The sequence below is a fragment of the Notamacropus eugenii genome, chromosome 2 (genome assembly GCF_028372415.1).
Source record: "Notamacropus eugenii isolate mMacEug1 chromosome 2, mMacEug1.pri_v2, whole genome shotgun sequence".
Classification (NCBI taxonomy): Eukaryota; Metazoa; Chordata; class Mammalia; order Diprotodontia; family Macropodidae; genus Notamacropus; species Notamacropus eugenii.
Genome location: NC_092873.1, coordinates 360,684,264 through 360,707,107, shown reverse-complemented (window position 1 = coordinate 360,707,107; position 22,844 = coordinate 360,684,264). Strand labels below are relative to the sequence as shown.

General features: G+C 43.2%; 1 protein-coding gene across 16 annotated transcripts in view; it reads right to left on the bottom strand.

The window, feature by feature from the left end:
- Positions 1–22,844, bottom strand: part of LOC140528648 (voltage-dependent T-type calcium channel subunit alpha-1G-like) — a 107,661-nt gene that overhangs the window by 3,330 nt on the left and 81,487 nt on the right. For 15 of the 16 annotated variants that reach the window (XM_072646677.1, XM_072646679.1, XM_072646676.1 and 12 more), the window contains one exon: positions 17,807–22,050. In XM_072646677.1, the coding sequence (XP_072502778.1) occupies positions 21,328–22,050 (723 nt within the window). In that variant the 3' untranslated portion in view covers positions 17,807–21,327. Of the gene's footprint in view, positions 1–8,130; positions 8,306–9,122; positions 9,217–17,806; positions 22,051–22,844 lie in introns of those variants that run through there. The other variant, XR_011975235.1, reaches the window with a different exon arrangement.

The window sequence follows — 22,844 nt, the reverse complement described above, 5'->3', positions numbered from 1 at the left end:
ACTGGCTCTGTGGCCTAGGGTGTATTATTTAGCCTTCCAGTCCTCTAGGCAGGTCTCTAAAACTAAGTTACAGAGAGAGGAGAAACTAACATGAATAGGTAGAGAGAGATTGATTACTCACCTGGGAGTTCCCTGGGCTGATGAAATCACAGGACTAGTGCCTATCCTTACAATCAAGCATCATTTGAGACTCATGTGCTTGAGGGGTGTAATTGAGATCATACTAAAAGTTCCTGTGGATCCCAGGATGAGCTTGGACAGCCACATCTCTAGAGCTTTTGGCAGAACCTATGCTGTCATCTCCTCTCATTCTTATAAAGGTTAAGGAACAAATCTGGTACTTTCTCTTCTGTTGCAGTCCATGTAAAACTAACTGCACTGTAGGCTTCTTATCTGTAGTTAGTCCTATAAAATGGAATCATGGGCACCAAGGCCAGCCTTGTTGGCATTGGATGCTAGTGCTGGGATCCCAATTGTTTGCTTTTTCTAATTGAAGAAGTTAAGTGTTTCCAATTTTGAGGCTCCCAAGAGTTGTAAATGGGTCAACCCATCACTGGGTGAAATGTCAGATAGTCAGTCTGACAGCCTTTCGTTGTTGGGATGATGGGCTCAGCTATCAGGCCCAATGGAATCAGTAGGGGATGAGTCCCAAGTATGGAGAAATGAACTGTGACTCTTCCAGTTTCTGGTACTGAACCTTTCTCTCCAAGCTGGAACAGTTAGAGACCAAATTCCCTTATATTCAGTCCTTTCCAACACTAATTACAGCCCTTCCTGCAGTTCTTAGGAATAGGTGAAGAGACAGAGATAGGCTGAGTATGCACAATACCCAGATAAGATCCCAGGAAAAACCAGCAAGAGGGATTTTGAAAAAGAAGACAGATGAAGAAATAAGATAATTACAGGGAAATGTATAGAATAGGCATGATAACACCAAGGGAAAGGGAAATGGAACAGAATAAGAGGAAAAAACAGAGAAAGGGAAGTGTAGTTGAGAAATATGAGGGAGATAGAGAGGAACCACAGAGAAACGAGAGAAATATGGAAGATTAAAAGACGAGAGAAAAGGGAAAGGTGAGCAGGGAAGGAGACTGAGGGACAAAAAGGATGAGGAGAGAAGGAGAAGGAAGGCAAATAATTCTCAACCTAGAGTTAGAGGGGACCCAGAGGCCATCTGGTCCAACCACATTTTACAGATAAGGAAGTCAGGAAGTCACTGGGTAGGTGACATGATTTGCTCAAGGTCACGCAGTAATCATTCAATTAATCAATAAGCATCTATTATGTGCCAGGCACTGGGCTAAGTCCTGGGCATACAAAGACAATATTGAAGTAGTTCCTGCCCTCAAGGCACTTATATTTTATGGAGAGACAACATGTACATATATGTCATTTATTAATTTCATATTAATTTATAATATATGTAAAATCAATATAAGGTAATTTGGGGAGGGAGTTCAATAGCAATTGTGGGATCAAGAAGGGCTTCACTTAGGAAGTGGAGCTTGAGCTGAATCTTGAAGGAACTATGCATTCCAAGAGGTAAAGGCAAAAAGGGATAGCATTCCAGGAACAGGAAAGAACCAATGCAGAAATAAGGAAATGGGAGATAGAAGAATGTTAAATGCCAAACAGGAGTTTATCTTTGATAGAAGAGGTAATTTTTGTCTTTCATTTGTGTTCAGCTTTTCATGACCCCATTTCCTTTTCCAGCTCATTTTACTGATAAGGAAACTGAGATGGACAAGGTTAAGTGACTTGCCCAGGGTCATGCATCTAGTAAGTGTCTGAGGCTAGAGTTGAACTCAGGAAGACAAATCTTCCTGATTCCAGGCCTGGCACTCTGTGCACTGTGGCACCACCTAGCTGCTCCTTAGAGGTAATAGGGAGCCACTAGAAATTACAGAGTAGGGGAATGACTTGGTCAGAGCTGTGCTTTAGAGAATCCTCTTTGTTGGCCATGTAGAGAATAGACTGGAGTGGGAAGAAGCTTGAGGAAGGGAGACCAGGTTGAAGGTTATTGCAACAGTCCAGGTGAGACATGATGAGGGCCTGAACTAGGTTGTCTGAGCGAAAAGGAGAAAGCTTATACAAGAGAAGTCATGGAGAGAAAAATGACTAGATTTAGCAACTGTCTGGATGTAGAGTGAGTGAGAATGAGGAGCTGAGGAGAGCACTGAGGTTGTGAGCCTAGATGCATGGAAGGATAGTGGTACCATAGCCAATAACAGGTAAATTCTGAAGAAGGGAGGGCTTAAGGGGAAAGGTAAGTTCTATTATGGACATGTTGCTCTTGAGATGGCTCTAGGATAGCCTGTTGGAGAAGTCCAAAAGGCAGTTTGTGATGAGGGCTCAGGAGAGAGACTAGCTCCAGATATTTAGATCTATGAGTTATCTGCACTAAGACAGTCATTGATCTCAGGAGAGCCGATGAAGTTCCTGAGTGAGAGGATCAGGAGAAAAGAGAAGAAGGTCAGGGACAGAGAGCTAGTGTAAACTCACAGTTAGTAGATGTGACATGAATGATGAATCTGCAAAGGAGACTCAGACAAGTAGGAGAGACTAACATTATGAAAACACTGAGAAGACAGTATCCAGGAAGAGAAGGGTGGTCCCAAGTATCAAATGCTACAGAGAGGTCAAGAAGGAACGAGGACCAAGAAGAGGTCATTAGATTTGACAATTAAGAGAACTTTGTTTCATTCCACATTCAGCAAATCGGCAAGATGACAAAAGATGGGAATAATCTATGTTGGAGGAATTGTGAAAAGACAAGCACACTTGTGTTTATTTGTAGAACTGTGAATTGGTTCATATGCTCTAGAAAGTAATTTGGAATTATGCTAAGAAAGAGATTAAAATATGTACTCTCTGACCCAGAGATTATGCTGCTAGGTATATTCTCCAAGTAGGTCAATGCCAAAAAGAAGGTCACATAAACATCAAAATATTTAAGGTAATACTTTCTCCTGTAACAAAGAAATAGATGAAAGTCAGTATAGCATAGCAGTGAGAGAACTAGCCTTGAAGTCAGAACAAGCTGGATTTAAGTCCTGTCCTTGACACATACTGGCCATGTAAACTCTGGGCAGGTAAAATAACTTCTGAGTGCTCTAAGTATCTATCCCAGATGGTCATAATCAAAATTGGCAGAGAAATTTTTTCATAGAAATTTCTTTCACCAATAGGTTTAATCCTTATGCCTAAATCAAGATCTAAAAGATAAGGGGATGACTAAGCAAGTTAATGTGGATGTAATGGAATGTTACTTTCCATAGACTGATAGACAGGGGGAATGTTGGTAAAGGAACTGGCTGTATGACATCCTTTTAACTTGCATTACTAACATTTTCTCCATTTCTTTCTGATATCTATACAATAAGCAAAACAATAAATCAAGCACTGTCAATTTCCAAATTATAAATGTTCACACTGAATTTAACAATCAACTCTAGTGGTCTAGTTGCAGGTGGCTCCAGGATACCCCTGCTAATGGGTGAGTGCTCACCTGACCTGCGTTTTCAAGCATGCCCCAGTCATGCTTATTTCATTTCCTATAATCCTGACATTTTCTTACCAGCTGCATTCTCAGCCTTGTGTACAAGAGCTCCACCCCACTATCCTTTCCAGTTCTATTCAAATCCATACTGCCTTTACTCCAGGAAAGGGTGTGCCTGTCAATCTGATCCCTTTTAGGTTACTCAGTCAGCCAATAAACATATCTACTCTCTACCAAGCACTGTGCTAAATTCTGGGAATGCAAAGAAAGGAAAAAGACAGTTCCTGCCCTTAAAGGATTCACAATATAATGGCAGAGACCACATGCAAACAAACTGTATACAGGATATATAGTAGGTAATCAACAAAGATGCTAGAATTAAGGATTGAGAAGGGCTTCCTGTAGAATTGGAAATTTAGCTGGAACTTGAAAGAAACCAGAGAAGCCAAGAGGTGAAGGTGAGGAGGGGAAACATTTTAAGCTTGGGGGAAAGCCAGTGAAAATGCCCTCAAACTAAGAGATAGAGTATCTTAGGTGGAATAGTAAGGAGGAATAGTTAGGAGGAATAGTAAGATGTCCAGTGTCACTGATCAAAGAGTGAGGTTGTGGGGAGGTAAGGTGTAAAAGGACAGCTAGGGGGCGCATGGTGCACAGACCACTAGGCTTGGGAATCAGGAAGACTCATCTTCTGGATGAGTCAAATCTGACCTCAGACTCTTACTAGTTGTTTTACCCTAGGCAAGTCATTTGACTTTGTTTGCCTCAGTTTCCTCACCTGTCTAGAGAAGGAAATGGCAAACCACTCCAGTATCTTTGCCAAACCCCAAATGGGGTCACATAAAAGGTGTAAGAGGACTGGAAAGGTGGTGGGATCAAGTTATGAAGGACTTTGAATGCCAAAAATAGGGTTTTATATTTAATCTTAGAAGTGATAAGGAGCCAGTGGAGTTTACTGAGTAGGAAGATATGCTCAATACCTGTGCTTTAGGAAAATCACTTTGGCAGCTTAGTGGAGGATGGACTGAAGTGAAAAGAGACTTGTGATGGGCAGATCAACTAAAAGACTATTTCAATAGTCCAGGTTTGAGGAGATGTGATCCTGTACCAGGGGTAGTAGCAATATAAGAGGAAAGGAGGGAGCACCTTCAAGGGAGATTGAAAAGGTGAAATTGACAGGCTTTGGCAACAGTTGGGATACGACAGGTGAGAGATGGTGAGGAGTCAAGGATGACACCTATGTTGCAGGCCTGGGGGACTAGGAGAATCATACCCTTGAGAATAATAGGGAAATTTGGAAGCTCAGGATTAGACACATTAAGTTTAAGATGGGAATAGATCAGCAACGAGTTTAGGGCAGGGTACGTAGATTTGAGAATCATCTGCATAGAGGTAATCATTGAATTCATGACAGCTAATGAGATCACCAAGTAAAATAATATAGAGGCAGAAAGGACAGTCTTTTAGTCAATAAGCATTTAAGCACCTACAGTGTTATCAGGAAGACTCTTCTTCCTGAGTTCAAATCCAGCCTCAGACATTTACTAGCTGGGTGGTCTTAGGCAAGTCACTTAACCTTGTTTAACTCAGTTCCTCATCTGTAAAATGAGCTGGAGAAGGAAATAGCAAACTACTTCAGTATCCCCCAAGTGGGACTAGGTCTGTATCCCAAAGAGATTATAAAAAAGAGAAAAGGATCCATATATACAAAGAGTTAGATAGGTAGGAGAACTGGAAGAGAGTAGTGTCTCAAAAGCCTAGAGAGAAGAGAGTTTCAAAAAGAAGGAGAGTGGTAGTGTCAAAGACTGCAGAGATCAAGACCAACCCTGTATCTTTCCAGATCAAAATACCCCTCCCTTGTCAACATTCCTCAGATGTGTGTTATCTTTTCTTATTAGAATACAAGTTCCTCATATGTAGTGAATACCTTCACTGTTGTGTTTGGATCCCTAACATTTAGCATAGGGCTTGGCACATAATAAGTGCTTGGTGTTGTTCAATCATTTTTCAGCTGGGTTTTGCTTGGCAGAGATACTAGTTTGCTATTTCCTTCTGTTTGTTTTACAGATGAGGAACTGAGGCAAAGAGGGTTAAGTGACTTGCCTAAGGTCATACAATGAGTAAGATTCTGAGGCCAGATATGAACTCAGGAAAATGAATCTTCCTGACTCAAGGCCTGGGACTCTATCCAATTCACCACCTAGCTGCCCTCATTAAGTGCTTAGTAAATGCTATTAAAAATTAATTAATTCATACATACATATTATCATGCTGTAAGAAACAATAACTATGATAAATTCAGAAAATCATAAGAACAATTGCAAAGTGGTAAAATCAGAACTAGGAAATCAATATAGTGAAGAGATACATATACGTGTACTTATATATATATATATGTATATATATATATATAAATAATATTTCCATTTCCATTGTTTTAAACTATGATAGTTTAGATTAAATGCTGTAAATTTGTAATTACCAAAAGATGTGAGAATGCCCCTCCCCAATTCTTTGTAGAAGCTGTAGAGCTGGGGATAAAATACTGTATATAATATCAGTTCTCTCTGATATCTTGGTTAGTTTTACTGAACTGTTTTTACTCCTCTTTTTATACTCTTTGCTGTAAGACATGGCTCTCTGGGATGGGAAAGGAAAAGGATACACTGGAAAGTTTAGGTGACATTTTAAAAGTTATTAACAAAAATATATTTTAAAGAAAAAAATTTAAACTATCTCATTGGTAACTTTAGAGTGAGTAGATTTAGTTGAGCGATGAAGTCAGCAGTCATATTGCATGAAGTTTCTAAAAGAGTGGGAGAAGAAGCAGGCACACTAAGTGTAGATGGCTTTTTCAAGGAGTTTGACTAAGAAAGAAAAAAGATAGTATGGGTGGTAGGATCTAGCAAGGACTTTTTTAAGGATGGGAGACATGGGTGTATGTAGGCAACAGGGAAGGAACCAGTTACAGAGGGATTGAAGGGAGTGGGGGTTAAACTGGAATGGAAGAGACGGGAGCAAGGGCACATGTAGAGAGAATGACCTTACAGAGAAAGGTCACCTTTTCATCACAGATTGTAGCAAAGGAGGAAATAGTTAGGGATCATAGATAAGTGATTAGGAGATGTGGAATCAGGGCTGTGAAATGAAGGGAGATGGCTACTGAATGACCTCCTTTTCTCTAAAAGATGAGGCAAGGCTCTCAGCTGAGAGAATGGGGTCTAGTGGGAAGACTGAAGAAAAAAGATTAGGAACAGAGATCATGGAGGCTGGGATAAAGAATCAATTAAGGATAAATAAAAGGCTGCCTTGTTGCATTTGAACCTTGAGATCTCAGTTGAGATTAGATAACATAAACTTAGTAGATCCAATTTGTATTGTAGAATGACTTTTTTTCATGACTGTTCAGCAGTGAGTTAGAGCACAGGAGGCTGATGTTGGGAGTCATTTAAGGTTGGGGTTTGGCATTGTCAGTGGTGATAAGACACGGGAATAAGGAGTTCCACTTTAGAGGAGGGTGTAGAGTTGAATTGGTTCACTAAGGGTGTCAAGATTGGGAAGCAAAGAGATTACAGTTGGAGCAGGGGTGATGAACTGGCAACATACTGAAAGGTAGAAAGATTGTAGGTCATGGCTAGGATAAGAAAAAGGGAAGAGTTTTGGGATAAGAAAGATAGAATGGTTAGATATGCTAATGCATCAAATTTAGGAAGAGTTGAGATTTGAACTTGAGTCCTCTATCTCATCAGTCTTTCCATTGTACCATGAGGTCTCTCAAGATGGGAAAGAAGACAGAAGTAGGGAGAGATGAGATAACTAGGAGAGAGAAGTGGAGGAGAGAGAAGTGGAGGAGAGAGAGATGGGGGATCTAGAAGGAGAAAGATGTGGAGGAGAGGAGAAGAAAGAGGGGGGATCACTAGAAAGGGGAAGGGAGATTAGGGAGTACAGAAGAGGGAGGAAAAGTGAAAAAGAGACAGAGAATGGGAGCAAGGGAGAGAGAAAGAAACTTAAGGAGGAGACAGAGAGAGAGTGGGGAGGCTAATGAGGAACCTAGAGTGACAAAACTGATTAAAAATCAATTAAAAGGATTAAAGATTTTTTAAAAATCTAATCAGATTTTTTTGCTTAAATCCATTTTAAGTTGGGATGCCTTCTCTCCTGCGTTCCCAAGGACAGGGTGCAGATTTGCTCCAGCCCACTGGTCCTTCCCTGACACTGCCCTGCCCCTCCTTCAAACACACCCACTTTGTTCTTCTAATTGCTTGTTTCTCCCTAATCTCGCCTCTCTACTCTCTTTCCCTCTTCCCACCTCCCAACTTCAACACAGTACAGCACACCAAAGGCCTATACTAAGTTGTTTCCTTATCAAACCTTGATTACTCCTTTTGCATAATTAAGAAGAAAGACTGCTAGAGACCTTAGCTCCAAATCTTCATTTACATCTTATTTTGTATTCATCAACATGCAAGACTCCTCAGCCCCTAACTCTGAGTTTACAAAATAAAACAAATTAATTAGCAACCTCAGCTTCATCAGCATATCCAGAACATCTGGAATGAACAGGAAATGTCAAGAAGACATCAAAGCAAGCCTCTTAGTTTACTTCTAGGAGGTACCCTACTGCAGGATATTACCTTTTACTTCTGGCGGGAATGAGGCTACATGCCCTCTCGGAGCCCTCTCCCTCCTTGCCACACAATCTGATGACCCTCTCCAGACTGGTGATGTAGGTCTCTCAGCACCCACTTTTGAGGGGTGATCCTCAGTTGATTTCTGATGTTCCTGATTCCTATTTGTCACTGGGTACTCCTGCAATAATAATAATAATAATAACGTACACCTTAGAAGCTACAGGGCCGAAGTGTTTACATGAGAAGCCATATTCCAGTCATGGAGTTGGTATGGGGTAAGGGATGTGGTGGTGGGGTGTGATGGTGGTGATGATGCTTCATACTGCCACCTGGTGACTCATGGACTTACTACATCCCTTTCTCTAGTCTCACAAAAAGGGAACCAAGCATCACTGTTTCTGCCTCTGTAAAATGAGGGAGTTGGGCTAGGTGACTTCTGTTATTTCCTTACATCTCTAAATCTATGATATTATTATAATAATAGCCTTTAAGACTCTCTTAGCTTTCCTTTCCTAATTCTGTAGAAGTCTTGGAAAGGTGCTGATAGAAAAATGTGGTGCTTCAGTCCAGTCTGGTAGTTCAGGTTTGAGACTGAAACAAAATGAGATACTCATGAACCCATTAAACAGTTAACAAGAAGAGGTTTACTTAGCTATAGCATAGCAAGGAATATTCAGCAAGGATATCATACTGACTCAGAGAGAGCCCCTTTCATCTCTATCTAGAGATGGCCTGACCATCAATTCTTCATCATGATCATTTGTAAAGTAGCTAAGAGGTAATAAATGTCTTACAAGCAACCAAGTTCCTAGGTTGCATGTCCTAGGATCTAAGTTGATACCAGACTCACCCTATACCAATTCAGTGTTCCCCGGTCCACCAACCAAAAGCTCCCCCTCTTTCTTGGTGCTCTACCAAGGGATGGTACCAAATCTTTGATCCTCTAGAGGCCTCTGGTGGACTCATCTTCTTATTCTATGACCTCTTTTTCTCACCTTCATCCAGGGCTTCAGGATTGCCACCCAGTCTGCTTTCTTTTTCCAGGTAAATTCATAATCAACATGATTATGTAGAGATAGTTTCAGTTTCCTATATTGATAGAAAACAAGGCACCGCTCAGCAATTCTGTCTCATGGTTCCTCAAGCCCTTTCTGGGAAGGGATCATCTGAATTCTCAAGAGAAAAGGAGACCTGATCACTGAAAGGCACCTGAACTGTTTCCCAAGGCAGTTCTCTGAAAAGGAAGTTACTCTGAAGTTCCTATGATTTGTAGGGATGGAATAAAAAAGGTCTATTTACTATTTAAAAATAATCCACCTTTATCACTAAGTCTTCCTAGAGTATGGAATTATGAAACTGCTGGAGTGGAGAGTCTTCCCCTTTCCTGAGGATAGTATAGGAGGTGAAAAACCAAGCAAATATGTTTGTAGGAATCCAACTTCAGGTCTGCTTTGAGGAGAAGTGAATACCCTGATCAGAGGCAGTAATTCAAGGGGACCCCTAAGGAGGAAGGATATGTTCCATGAGAGCTTTGATGACAGCTGCCACAATGGAAGTCTTGACAGGTGTGGCAATGACATATCTTGAATCAACTGAGTAAGTGCAAACTTCTTGCCCTGAAATGGGAGAAGTGGGCCAATATAATGAATTTCCAAATCAGGTCCCATTCAGGAGGATGCCATAGTGGTCTTTCAAAGAGGAGAGATCTGGTAGGCTTAAGTAACATCAATGGACAGAAGCAGCTACTTCAACCTTAGTTAGGAATCTATGTGATCACATATCCAACTCAAGATGGTACCACAGCCACCATGTTGAGATTGACACTGCACCCACTCCCCAAACTCTGTTGTTTCAGAAGGGAATCAATCTGATTACTCAAGTCATCAGGGAGAATATGATGTCTCTAATGAGCACTGACCTATTCCACAAACGACTATACATGGGGGAAGCATCAGAAAAATTTCTCAACTGGTCATTCCTCCAAATGAGAGAGCTTTTGATTGACCAGTCTTGTTCTCTCTAGTTCTCCAAAGGCCATGGCCACCATCCCGTAATCAGTGTGGATGAAGATCTTATTTAACTCATCTCTCTCATATCAGTTATGTGGACTGTAGCTTGGCCCACTGGATCAATTTGCCAGAGTGTCCTATTGGGACTCCTTTCCCTAAGGTATCCTCTGTTACTGGATTAATGGCTTCACAAGCCTCTCTTTTAGCAGGTGGATCTGTCAGTGAACTCATCAATATTGCATTCCTTGGGAGCCATGTCCTCAGAGGTAGAGACCCATTAGGCTAGTGTGGAAGAGACAGAATGTTGAGGCTTAGATAAAGGCCTCAGTCTCTGGCAGAGTTCATGAAGGACACTAACCCCACAAGGGACCTGGGTGAATTAGATATTAAATGTACTGTTTCCATTTAACAACAGGGGCCTCCTGCTTTCTACCCACCTTGTTAAAGGGCCAATCTTGCATTACCCCATAATAGGAAACTCTGGACAAAGGATGAAAGTATGACCATGAGTCACCCTTTTAATACCAACTAGAGTTCAGTACCAGATAGGTAAAGCTATTTCAAAAGTGGCTGCTTTGGGAGCTTGCAATTCCAGAAGTCTAGCCATCCTTTGATCCAGTGCCCCTATTGCTTGCCAAAAATCACTCAGTTTGCTCTTGGTGGACAGAGATTTCTAAAAACAAAGGCCTCATAGGGTCCCTTCTGTTGTTGTCCAGTCATTTTCAGTCACATCTGACTCTGTGTGACCCCATTTGAGGTTTTTTTGGCAAAGATACTGGAGTGGTTTGCCATTTCCTTCTTCAGCTCATTTTACAGATGAGGAAACTGAGGCAAATAGGGTTGAATGACTTGCCCAAGGTCACACAGCTAGTAAGCATCTGAGGCTAGACTTGCACTCTGGAAGATGAATCTTCCTGGTTTCAGGAAACCTTTCCTAGTGCCCCCATCTGCTAATGCCTATCCTTTTCATACTGTCTTCAGTCATTTCATATATGTGTGTGTGTGTATACATATGTACACATATATATGGAATATTTATGTATCTTTATATGTGCCTAGGTTTCATATGTGGTCTCCCCAATTAAAGTGGAAACTCCTTAAGGTCAGGGTTTGCTTTTTATTTTGTTTGAGATTTTTTTGTATCACCAGTGCCTGGCATACAGTAAGTGTTTAATAAATGCTTGCTCACTGATTGAATAAGGACTCCAGGGATGGAGTCTGTTGCATGACTCACTTTAGATCTTCCAGAACTAAAGCCTATTTTTGGACCTCCTTGAAAGAAGACTTTGGGGTAAATTGGTATATGGGGGCTATCCAGAAATCTAGGTGGGGATTATGGGTTCTTCGAAACCTTGAAGGGCATAATAAGCTTCTGGGCTTCCTTTTTTAGGTTGTAAAGAGGCAAATGTTGGTAGCTGGTTCTAGATTGCATCCTGAATCATCTGGGTTTGTCCTATCCACTGCCTTTCCAAGAATTTGATGTACAACCTAAATATTTAATTTTCTTTATTTAATTTTTTAAAAGGTTGAACTAAAACATCAATAAAATCCATATAAATATATATAAATAATAGAATCAGAAAAAAAGTGTGTACATGAAACCATGGCTATTATGTAGAGCCTGATTGTCTTTTGAAGTATATGATCAATTCGACGTGTGATTTCAAAGATGTCTCACTTGTCTCTTCTTCCTTTTGGCCTCCCTTCTGTTCTTTTCTATGGCAATTTTTAAAAAATGGCTTCAAGGACACTCTTTTTTATTTTTTATTTTTGTAGCTGTTTCATTATCAGGTACCATCCTCTTCCTTAGTGGCCACACAGGGGAAATGTTATAGCAAAGTATTACAGTCTCCATCATCTCCATCAATAGAGAGGAAATATCTTTTACCTCCCAGGAGCCTCATTATTCTTTGGCATTAACTACACAGAATATCTTGAGCAATTTTAAGGGTTTTCATTTGGCCCTGCCCATGGTAACTAGCATAAAGTTTGCCCACAGGTGTATAGACTCTCCAAAGCTCATAATGTTGATTCCCACAAAGCACTCAACATGATTAGCTACTACAACCATACCCCCAAACAGGGAGTTTCCCACCTACTTCCACCTATGCAAGGATGCTCTTCCCCACCATGGCCTTAGAATCAAGAAGACCTGAGCTTAAATCCTGACTCAGACACTTACTAGCCCTGTAAACCCTGAGCAAGTCATGTAACCACTCTCAGTCTCAGTTTCCTCATGTGTAAAATTAGGCCCCTTATGTATCTGGCATCTCTACTCTCTCATTTCCAGTACACCTCAACTTGAGGATATGGACTTGGGTGGACTTGTGTTTCTATACAGAGCTAGGATGATCCAACCTCAGCAGAACTTTGACCGTCAGCCTTAGTCTCAAGGGGAACTAATTCCCAGTATCTGAATATAGAGACTTGAATAACTCAGTATTTCCAACTAGGTTGGGAGCTCTAGTGGATCCCTTAAACTTAGGTGAAATAGAAAACCCCTTACTGATGTAAACATAGATGTTACCATACAGTTTTACTAGTTATCCCGCACCCTTCCCCATAGCCTGGTGATTGATTACTTACTCACCAACCCCATATTTCAGGAGATATACTCAAAACTCTCTCTAGGAGAGGGCACCCTCACTCTCCACTTTGGTAGTGGGTGCTATGCCTTCTCCCACCATCTCTGGAGTAACTGTTTGCATTGAAAGCCATATTTGCCCTGACAGCCAGTTTTCCCAATCAGATTCCACCAGTTGATCTGTCCATGTTCATATGGTGGTGTGGTAGGGTAGTCCCTTTGCCTAATGCCATTTGGGTGGGAATACTCCTAGAAGGTAGAACCTAATTGCCCTCATGAAGACTGAGCATAGTGTGCAGATGGCCATAGGAGTGGTATGGGGCACACAATACAGTCTGTCAAACTAATCTCCTTTAGAGACTTCATCTCCTCTCCTTGAAGACCCACATGCAATGGGAATTCATCTTTATGGGACTAGGGATCAGGGGTGGGGAACCTGTGGCTTTGAGGCCACATGTGACCCTCTAGGTCCTCAAGTATAGTCCTTTAACTGATAGAAGGATCTGTTCTGTAAAACTTGGACTCAGTCAAAAGGCTGCACTAAAGGACCTAGAGGTCTCAGGTTCCCTACCCCCACCCACAATTCCTCATCTCAGCCATCTAAAAGGGGGAAAAGGACAGTCTGCATCTGAGGCCTCTAACTTTTTAAAATGACTTTTCAGAAGTAAGTCTCCTGAGATTTCCCCAAGCCAATAGAATTCTGCTGCAGAGACCTCCACAATTCGCCAAGCCATCATTCCAGTGACTCATCACAATGCTGCGTGAACTTCTCCTGAAACCTCCCCAGTTTTTAGTGGTAAAAATCCACCTACCCTCCAAAACCCACATGGATCAAATCATGTACCAAGGGTCATAACAGGATAAACCTAGGCTTTAGTATAACCAGTGAAAGTTCCCGATTCTCATTCTCTTCCCTTATAGCCTTGATCTCAGTGGAATTTAACACATTTTCCAGCAAAACCCCTGAGTCAGAGATCATAATTCCTGCCTATGGTCTGTCACTCCCTACCTGTGGCTGGTCCCATCCCCACCTCTGTCATTTGTGGTGATACCAAGTCCATCAAGTCAATTAGCTATCCTGCCATCATGGACCAGTCCTTCAAAACCAAGAGTTCTCCCTAGATGATGAATATGCTGGGCCAATCTACTCAGTATTCCTTATTTGGGCTAACCAAAACAAAAACCAGGAAATGCGTGACCTGGTGTTGTCTTTATCTTCCCTGTCAGTCTCCTTTAGCACCCTCTGAGCTTATCAATAGGTAGAGAGAATGCTGGGCCTGGAGTCAAGAAGACCTGAATTCAGATTCAACCTGAGACACTTACTAGTTGTGTGACCCTGGACAAGTCACTTGATCTCCATCTGCCCCAGTTTCCTCAGCTTTAAATTGGGGAATCATAATAACAGGTGCCTTCCAAGGCTGTTGTAAGGATTAAATGATCATTGTAAAGCTCTTAGCACTATGTCTGGCACATAGTAGGTGTTTTAATAAATGTTTGTTTCCTCCCTCCCATTAGTGGGGCCTTCTCTCTAATCTACTTCCTATATGCCACCAGAACAGCTCTTGCCACACATTTGGCCATCCCATCACTCTGTCCCCCTCACTTGCAATATCCTGCCCACACTTCAGCCACTATGCGTCATGATGCCATTTACTTCCAGGCAGAGATGGGGAGGGGTGAGTGGGGGGAGGTCTAATCCACTGAGCCATGTAGCTGCCTCTACCCTCAGTCCTTCCTTCCACATCAAACTGTTGGGAGCTAGGCTTGGCTCTGGTTTATCTGATTCTTATTCAAGACAGGAATGAAATGACAGTTAACAGTTAGGTTTGCTTACCTGTGCCTGGGAAGGAAGCTCAGCCAGGACATGTCAGTGACTTTGAGATATATATGTAGACACCCCCCTACCCTTTATCTCTACACAGAAACACATCTGGTCCAGAGGGCAAATGGAGTTAACTTACGTGGCTGTGGGCCATTTACCAAGTCTGGGGGATTAGTGACACCTCTTGGCTAGCCTCTTTTATGTTTTTAGATGACTGGGAGGTCACATCAATGGCTTAAGCCTAACCCTCCACACCCCTCTACTTGGCCCCCACCTCCCAGGGCCAATCAAGTTTCCAGTACAATTTCTTTGCCTGTTTGGGAAAAAATACCAGCAGCAGCAACAACAAAAAACCTAGCCTACCCCAGATGGAAGGAAACTTTTATGGTTATTGCTCCTACCATCGATGAGAGGAGGGAATGGGAATCTGAAGTAGGACTAGGAATTCCCAGGCTTAAGTGGAGAGTGTACAGTAGCAGGTGGAAGGTGAGGCTGTTTGGGAAAAGGGTGAGCCCCAGGGTTTGAGCCAGAGTAGGGCAGAGGTTAGAGGCAGTTACATGGCTCAGCAGATTAGACTCCCTCAGCCTGGAGCCAGGAAGACCTGAGTTCAAATATGACCTCAGACATTTACAACCTGTGTGACCCTGGGCAAGTTACTTAGCCTCTCCTAGTTTTAATCCACTGGAGAAGAAAGGCAAACCACTCTAGTATCTTTGCCAAGAAAACCCCGGGGACCCTGTCCACAAAGAGTCAGACAGTACTGAATGACTGGACAACGAGAGCAGAGGGTGAGAAGGACCAGCCAAATGAAGAGAAAGAAACCGGGTAGGGTGGGGTAGGATCAAAAGCCAATATTATAAATATGAACCAGGAGATGCCTACAAATGGAGGAGGGAGATGGGAAGGTCAGGAAAGGAGATTTCTAGAGCCAGCTTTTCCTGACGCAGGGAACACCCTCTGGTTTTTAGATTTTTAGATTTTCAAGGTTGCTTAATTTCTCCTCTGGCTTGATTCTCTCTCCTCCCCTCCCTTTGTTTTATAACAGCAGAGTAATATCCATAGCAAGGAAGTGTGCATGTGTGCGTGCGTGTGTGTGTGCATGCGTGCGTGCATGTGTGCGTGTATACCTACAAGTACATACATGCCTGTATTCTTAATGGAGCTCAGCTATGTGGGGGAAGGGTATCCCTTATTTTCATGTGTTTCTAGTAGTATTACACGTAGAGGTTTGCGGTCCCTACTAACAAGCAATTTTCAAAACTGTCGGGATTTTTTTAAAGTCACCATTAAAAGCTTTAACAGCATGACACTGTCCTCCCTTGTTTCTTTCCACACACACTCTGTCCCTCACATTGGGTATCAGGGCATGGAGTTGGAGTCTTCTTCCATCCCTCTGTGAATACATTTAGGGCCCCACTCTCCAGTTTGGACGTGGGATACCCACACTGTAAGAGTTTGTGTCTGTCAGCCCTTCTTAAGCTCCTCCATCACCCCCAAACTGGCCTCAATCCTGGGAAACAAAGTTGATTTTTTTTTTTTGGGTGAGGAAGAAGTCCTTAAAATGTGAGTATCTTTCCTGAGGGGCTTTTGAGTCCTTTGCCCCCCATACACCATTCAATCCCTATTCCCTTGTCCTTCTTCCGAGGGTAAGGGGTGAGTAGGCATTGTGCAAATCCAAAAAAAACAGATGAAATTTCTATCACCTTAAAGGGAATTCACTGTTAGACTCAAGATTCAGGGACAGAAGCTAGTCCACAGCCATCCCTAGTAGAATCTGAGATTCAGAAAGGGGGAGATGGAGAATCACAGTGGATTCCCCTCAGGTCTCAGCATTTCTACAGAAGCTAACTCAAAGACTGCCCCAAATTAAAAGAAAATCCCTTGTGGGAGAAAAACAGCGTACGGATCTGTGGGAGGTGTCCTACCCCCACCCTCAACTTGATTAGCAACTTGATCAGCTCTGTGTGGGTCAGATGATGATGCCTTCCTGAACTTCAAAATTTTTAAGTACCATTATGGACTGCTTGCCAAAATCTTCAGGGCAGGAGTGGGAAGATTTTTACTAAGTGCTGACCCTAAAACAGCTTGTTTAGTTCTCCATACCGCAGAGCAGGGGTTCTTAATGTTTTTATGTGTCATTTACCCTTTTGGCATTGTGGTGAAGTCTATGGACCCCTTCTCAGAATAATGTTTTTAAATGCAGAATATTAAATATATAGAATTGCAAAAGAAATTAACTATATTAAAATATAGTGATCAACATCTTTTTTTTTAATTGAAGGCCCCCTGAAATCTCTCCATGTAGATCCCAGGTTTAGACCCTCTGCCATAGGTACTCGACAGGGAAGTGTGGGTTGGTGGGGGAGGGTAATGGTAGGAAAGGAGGGGAAGTAGCCTCATAAGTATATATTTGTGTGACCTGGAAAATGTTTGAAAGTTGTGCCTCCTGTGTGTGACTAGACACTGAAGATTTGGAGTTTTTACTGTAACATTCGTGCTTGGATTTATCTCAAAAGAAATGCCTTTAGGCCACAGAGAATGGAATTTTCTAGCACTCAAAAATATGTGCATTTATAAAGAGCAGTGTTCCGATGTTTCCCTCATTCCATTCCATCCCCCAGTTCCATATTATACCCTCCTTGGATGTCCACCTTGCCTATCCTTGGTCTTTTTTCTCATTGCAGGGTCCCTTTCAGTGGACAAGGCAGTCTGGGCAGGCTCCTTGGGACACTGAAGCTAGCCTTTCCTTTAGATACTTTCTCACCTTCTGTTTTGTGTGTGTGTGTGTGTGTGTGTGTGTGTGTCGGGGGGTGCTCTTGCTCAGCTCAGATGAGGCTACCCTATCTCCAGACTCGTTCAAAAGCCAATCATCCTCCTAGTCTCAAGTTCCAGTGCCTAGTGTCCCTGAGAGAGCCTAGTTTCCATCTGCATCTCCCTCCTCCCTGATACCGCCTTGCCTCCCACAGAGACAGAGCTGAGCAGGAAAAAGGATGCTGTCCTGGGAGTCCCCAGAGACCTGAGGTCACCATCTCTGTGACCACAGACAAGCTAACTTCACTTTTCTGTGACTTAGTATTCTTATCTGTAAAATGGGGGTAGTAACACCTACCTCACATGGTCTTTGTGAAAATCAGATGAGGTAATGCTTATAAAAAAAACACTGGCAAAACTTAAGAGTGCCACCATCACCTGCTAGTCTCGCCACTCCCCTCCTCCCAGCCCCAGGACCGACGAAGCAAAGAAGCATCCAGACAGACAATGGGATCATTTATCATCATCATCATCATCATTATTATTAATTATTACTATTATTGTTAATATTATTCAGAGCCATCATGATTTTCATTTCCAAACCCCTTCAAGAGTCACACTGGGTTTCCATCATTTGTACAGGTTTCACACTTATTGGTGGTATTTTTTTTTATTCACTCTGACCCACAATTTCCATATTACCGCATCTCTCTCCTGCACTGCCCCCTCCGAGCTTGAGGTGTAGTAACAAGAAACCAGAGATTTCCAGAGAATTCTGTTTCACCATAGCCTTCCAGCTGAACAGACCCTGGCTGGAGCCAGAGGGGAGGGAGAGCCTTTTTCCCCCCTCACCTGGAATATATCTTCAGCTTTTTGGCCTCCAAAAAAACCCTCATTTCATGCAACAACTCATTCAGGCTATTTTGGCCCCTGCAAGGGAGAAGAGGGTGGGGGGATGGGGGGAAGGGTCTTTGAATTGCTTAGAACCCATGACTCTTCCCTTTTCTGTCTTCCCCACAGGGTCCACTGATGAGGGACTCCGACACCCCCCAAAAGATAAAAGTAAGAAACTCCACAGTTGTAAAGTGCTGGTGTGCTAGGGATAGGCTGGGGGAGTAAGTAATGGGGAATCTGAGGGAAGACTGGGAGCAGGGGAATAAGGGAGGTGGTAAAAAGGAGAGAGCTGGGCTGACTTTAGGTCCAGTTCTCTGGCCATAGTAGGTGGGGCCTCCTACGATTTAGAGTAGAGACCCCCAACCCACAGGGGAGAAAATCCCCAACGCCTGTTCCCCACCCCCTCCCATGTCCTTCTGGGGAAAGGATACAGACAAACAGCTAGGAGAATTCTACAAAAATATAAAAACTCTATCAACAGAACCAGGTGATGGAACTCTAGGGGTTCTGTACAGTTTTGATTTTTTTTAAAAAAAAGGAAAAAGGAAAAAAAAGAAATCCTATAAACCCACCCCTCCCCAGACACCCCAAGAAAACAAACCCAACATTATTGCACACCCCAGAATGATACAAACCAGGTTTTTGCTTTAAGGATTAGCACTGTTTTTCTCTGAAAGAGTGACTAGAAAATCTCACCACAACTTAGAAAATACACAATTTTACAAAGTGGCCAGGCCCTGAGTGCCCCCATCCCATCCCCCACCCCATCTGGTCTGGTCTACTCTTGGGCTGACAAAAACCGGTCCTACAGTTTCCCTAGCCCTGGAGTACAGAAACCTCAACCCTGGGGGAGACATACATGTCAATGGGATGAGGAAGGAAGGGGGGGTGGCCAAGAGAACAGGAAGAGAGGGGTCCAGATAGGAGTTGGGGGAGGGAGAAAAAGTAATAAGAAATTACTAGGAGCAATAGGAGAAGAATTAGGGGTGACTGTGGTAGGGAGCAGGTGTCTGGAAGGATGAGAAGCAGACCTGAGCTCCGTGTGGATCAGATGATGCTGCCTCCTTGCACCAGGTTTCAGACAGAAATATTGCATATTATAGCACCAGGAAGATAGCTCTTCCCTGTCCCCTATCTCCCCTTCTCCTCCTCCATACTTTCTGCCCATGGCTGCCTCCCTCCCCTTGGCTCTCCCTCCCATCTTTCTCATCACTTGCCTTTTCTGTGTTGGCTGTATAGAAAGCGGTTCCCCTTGGCAGGCAGCACCAGACCATGTAAACACCTAGATGTTGCTCATTCATCACCCTCCTAGGGGGCCTTGCTAGACTCTCCCAGTGCCCCACCTCCCCTGCCCAACCACCAGATGGTCCACTCTGTGCTCACCCCAGGCCCACACTGAAGCTTATACCCCCCACTGCTGCCTAGAAAGGATGCAGCTCAGTTTTAATCAACCCTAATCCCATTGTTTCCCTCTATCCTGTCCAATGCAAAGTGATGATGGAGCAGTCACTGGTGGTGCCAGTTCTAATGATATTATTGTCAAGGCTGGAGGCCGAGTGATTAGATAGAATGTTTGCCCCATGGAGAGCCCCCACAGTTCTCTACTGCAGAAACGGTCAATGGTGCTTTCCCAGGCTTTAGGGGAACAGCATCTTGGGTGATGGATTACAGAGATCTCATCATAAACCACCCACTCCTACAAGAAACATACCACTCAAGGACAAGTTAAAATATATACTCCGGGGAAAACGAAAAAACAGTTCAAGTTCATATACCTCAGCTCCCATATCCTTTCTCTACCGTCTCCCAAGAGTTCTGCCCAACCCTGTAAATTTGAAAAAGCTGAAGAAACCACAATCATTAGCCAAAACTCTTTCATTAACATCAATTTGTAGCTTTCAATGGATCACTGATGACAGTCAGAAGAAACAAGAGTTAATCAAAAATGAAAGACATTCAAAGGCAGAACCCACTGACTAAGAGATAACCAACAACCTTTGGGGAAATTTGAGCTGCTCCTGCCTCACCAGCCTCTCCTGAGATTTCTTTCAGTTTGAGAGGAAGTTTTCTTCATTAGTGATGAGTTTGGTAGTGTACCTCACATACACACCTACACACACACACACACACACACACACACACACACACACACACACACTCACACTCTCCAAACAAACACCTTAGAGTAACTACATCTGTTCCCCTGGGCATCTATCCCTCACTGACTGAACAGTTCCGTTCCACCAGCCCTCCCGCCATGTGCCTACTGTTATTCTGAAATGTGATTAACTTTTATTCTGGAAAATCATTTTTATTATATATATGTATAGTTATATATGTATATATAAAAAGGTTTCCATTGCATTTGTAAAATGACTTTTGTCCAAATGACTTTTTTTCCTTCCAAAAACGATGTGGTTAAAGAGAAAAAAGATACATTAGTTTCCAAAAGTCCATTTCTGTCTATCTGTTTCTGTCTGTTTCTGTCTGTTTCTGACTCACTCTCTCTCTCTCTCTCTCTCTCTCTCTCTCTCTCTCTCTCTCTCTCTCTCTCTCTCTTCTTCCTGATTGCTCTCCCTCTCTGCCAAAGGTGGGACACAATTGGGGACTTAATGCACTCACGGTCACAGCTTGTGCTTTGTAAGAATAGGGACTCTAACTAGTCTGGTTATTCTAAGTTAAAATAGCCAAGAGACAGATGCCTTCTCGGAAATATTAGGAGACACATAAAGTAAGAGGAAACCAAAAATCTCTTAAGTCACAAAATGTCGTACATCCCGCAAATACTAGAGTCAATTAATTTAATAAAATAGAATATACATAGAGATTCTGCACAGACGTATTGCTTTCTCCCAATAGCTCCTGGGCACCTGGAAGAACTTCCTGGCCCAGTCCCTCACTCTATCTGGTGCCCCAGCCTCAGCCACCATAATGACCCCAAACTGCTGCATTTAAACTGTCTTTGGAAGTTGTATTTGTTTACCCAATGCCTGGTAGGATGACAGAAGTAATACCCTCCATGGTTTATACTGAACTTTTTCAAGGATATAGCCCAGAAGGAGAGATCTGGCACCCAGTGGAGCCCAGTGAGGAAGGGGAAGGTGATTCAGGGTTCCAGATCTAACTGATCAGAGGAGAAACTAGAGAGCATCAGCAAGTCTTTCTTTGGGGGGGGGCGAGGAGATGGCCATGCTGTCAGGGGCCAAAGGGTCCTTGGAGTCACTGGATGGAGCCCTGCGCCTGAGGCAGATGCCTGGGTTGGGCAAGGGCCGGGAACCCTGGCTCTCAGGTGGTTCTACAGAGATGCAAGGAGGGCTCAGTTTTGTCTTAGGCCAGCTTTTAGGCCCTATATCTGGCCTGTTCAGCTCCTGGCCCCCAAGGCTCAAGGCACCAGGCCCTGGGCAGGCCTGGGAAGAGCTGTCCAGAGAGGTGACTGCGATGGAGTGTCTCCTCTGTTCATCTGGCCACAAGATAGGCCGGTGAGGGCGGCCCTGGGTGTCTGCACTATAACATTTCTTCAGGTCCCTCAGTTGTTCTCCCCCCTTTGGAGTTGGGGGACATTGGGGCCTGGGGCTTGAGCCCCAGCTTGGTTGGGCATGCAGTTCCAGGCAGCTAATGTTCTCTGATGCCTTGTGGCCTGGCTGGCACCTGTCCTGGAGAGGATCTGTGCCCGGGCAGGGGGCTGGTGGCATGTGCTTGGATTTCTTGCATTGGTTCCGGGGACGTTGCTGAACTCTGATGCTGGAATGGCCCCAGCTGGGAGTGTCTTGGGGAGGCATGGTTGGGAGTACACTCACCTCAGTTACAACATCCTCCCTACTGCCCAAACCCTGCATGTCCAGGGAGTCAGTTCTTATCGCTGCCTGGTTTGGGAGGGGTAAGAAGAGAGAGAGAGTACAAGGGGAGAAATGGGGTCAGTCTATGAAACATACTTGAGAAGGGGAAGGAAGCAAGAATAAGTCCTTTAGCTGGGCACTGTTCCTTCTACCTCAGAAAGGTTAGCCCTGACTTCTGTCTTCTGGGTTCCTCTGCCACCTGCAAACATTAGATCTTGCTTGGGCCCTTGAGAGTTATAGAACTAGAATTATAAAACACCAAGGAATAAGTTTCCAGAGGTTTCAAAAACTTGTTCCTATTCCTTCTTTAGGTGGAGCAGAGGACAGAGTGATGAGTTTAGAACCCCAAACAAATCCTGTCTCAGATGCTTAGTAGTTTTGTAACCCTGGGCAAGTCACTTAACATCTCTCCGACTCAGTTTCCCAATCTGTAAAATGGAGATAATTATAGTAACTACTTCACAAGGTTGTTTTGAGGATCAAATGAGATAATATAGGTAAAAAGCTTTGTAAACCTTAAAGCACTACTTAAAAGTGGTGATTATTATTATCTTCAGTAGGTATAAGAATGATCTGGTCATAAAACTTGGATGTTGTTGGCATTACTATTATCATAGGATTCTAGTTTTAGAACTGGAAGGGACCTCAGAGATCATCTAGTCCAGGCCTGTAATAACCCGCTTGCTCCTTGCTTTAGAGAAAAGAAATGGAGACCCAGAGGAAAGGAAATGACATGCATGAGGTCACCCAAATTCCAAGCAGCCAAACTGGGATTTGAACTCAGATCACAGAATGATCCTAGTATAGGAATACAGGAATCA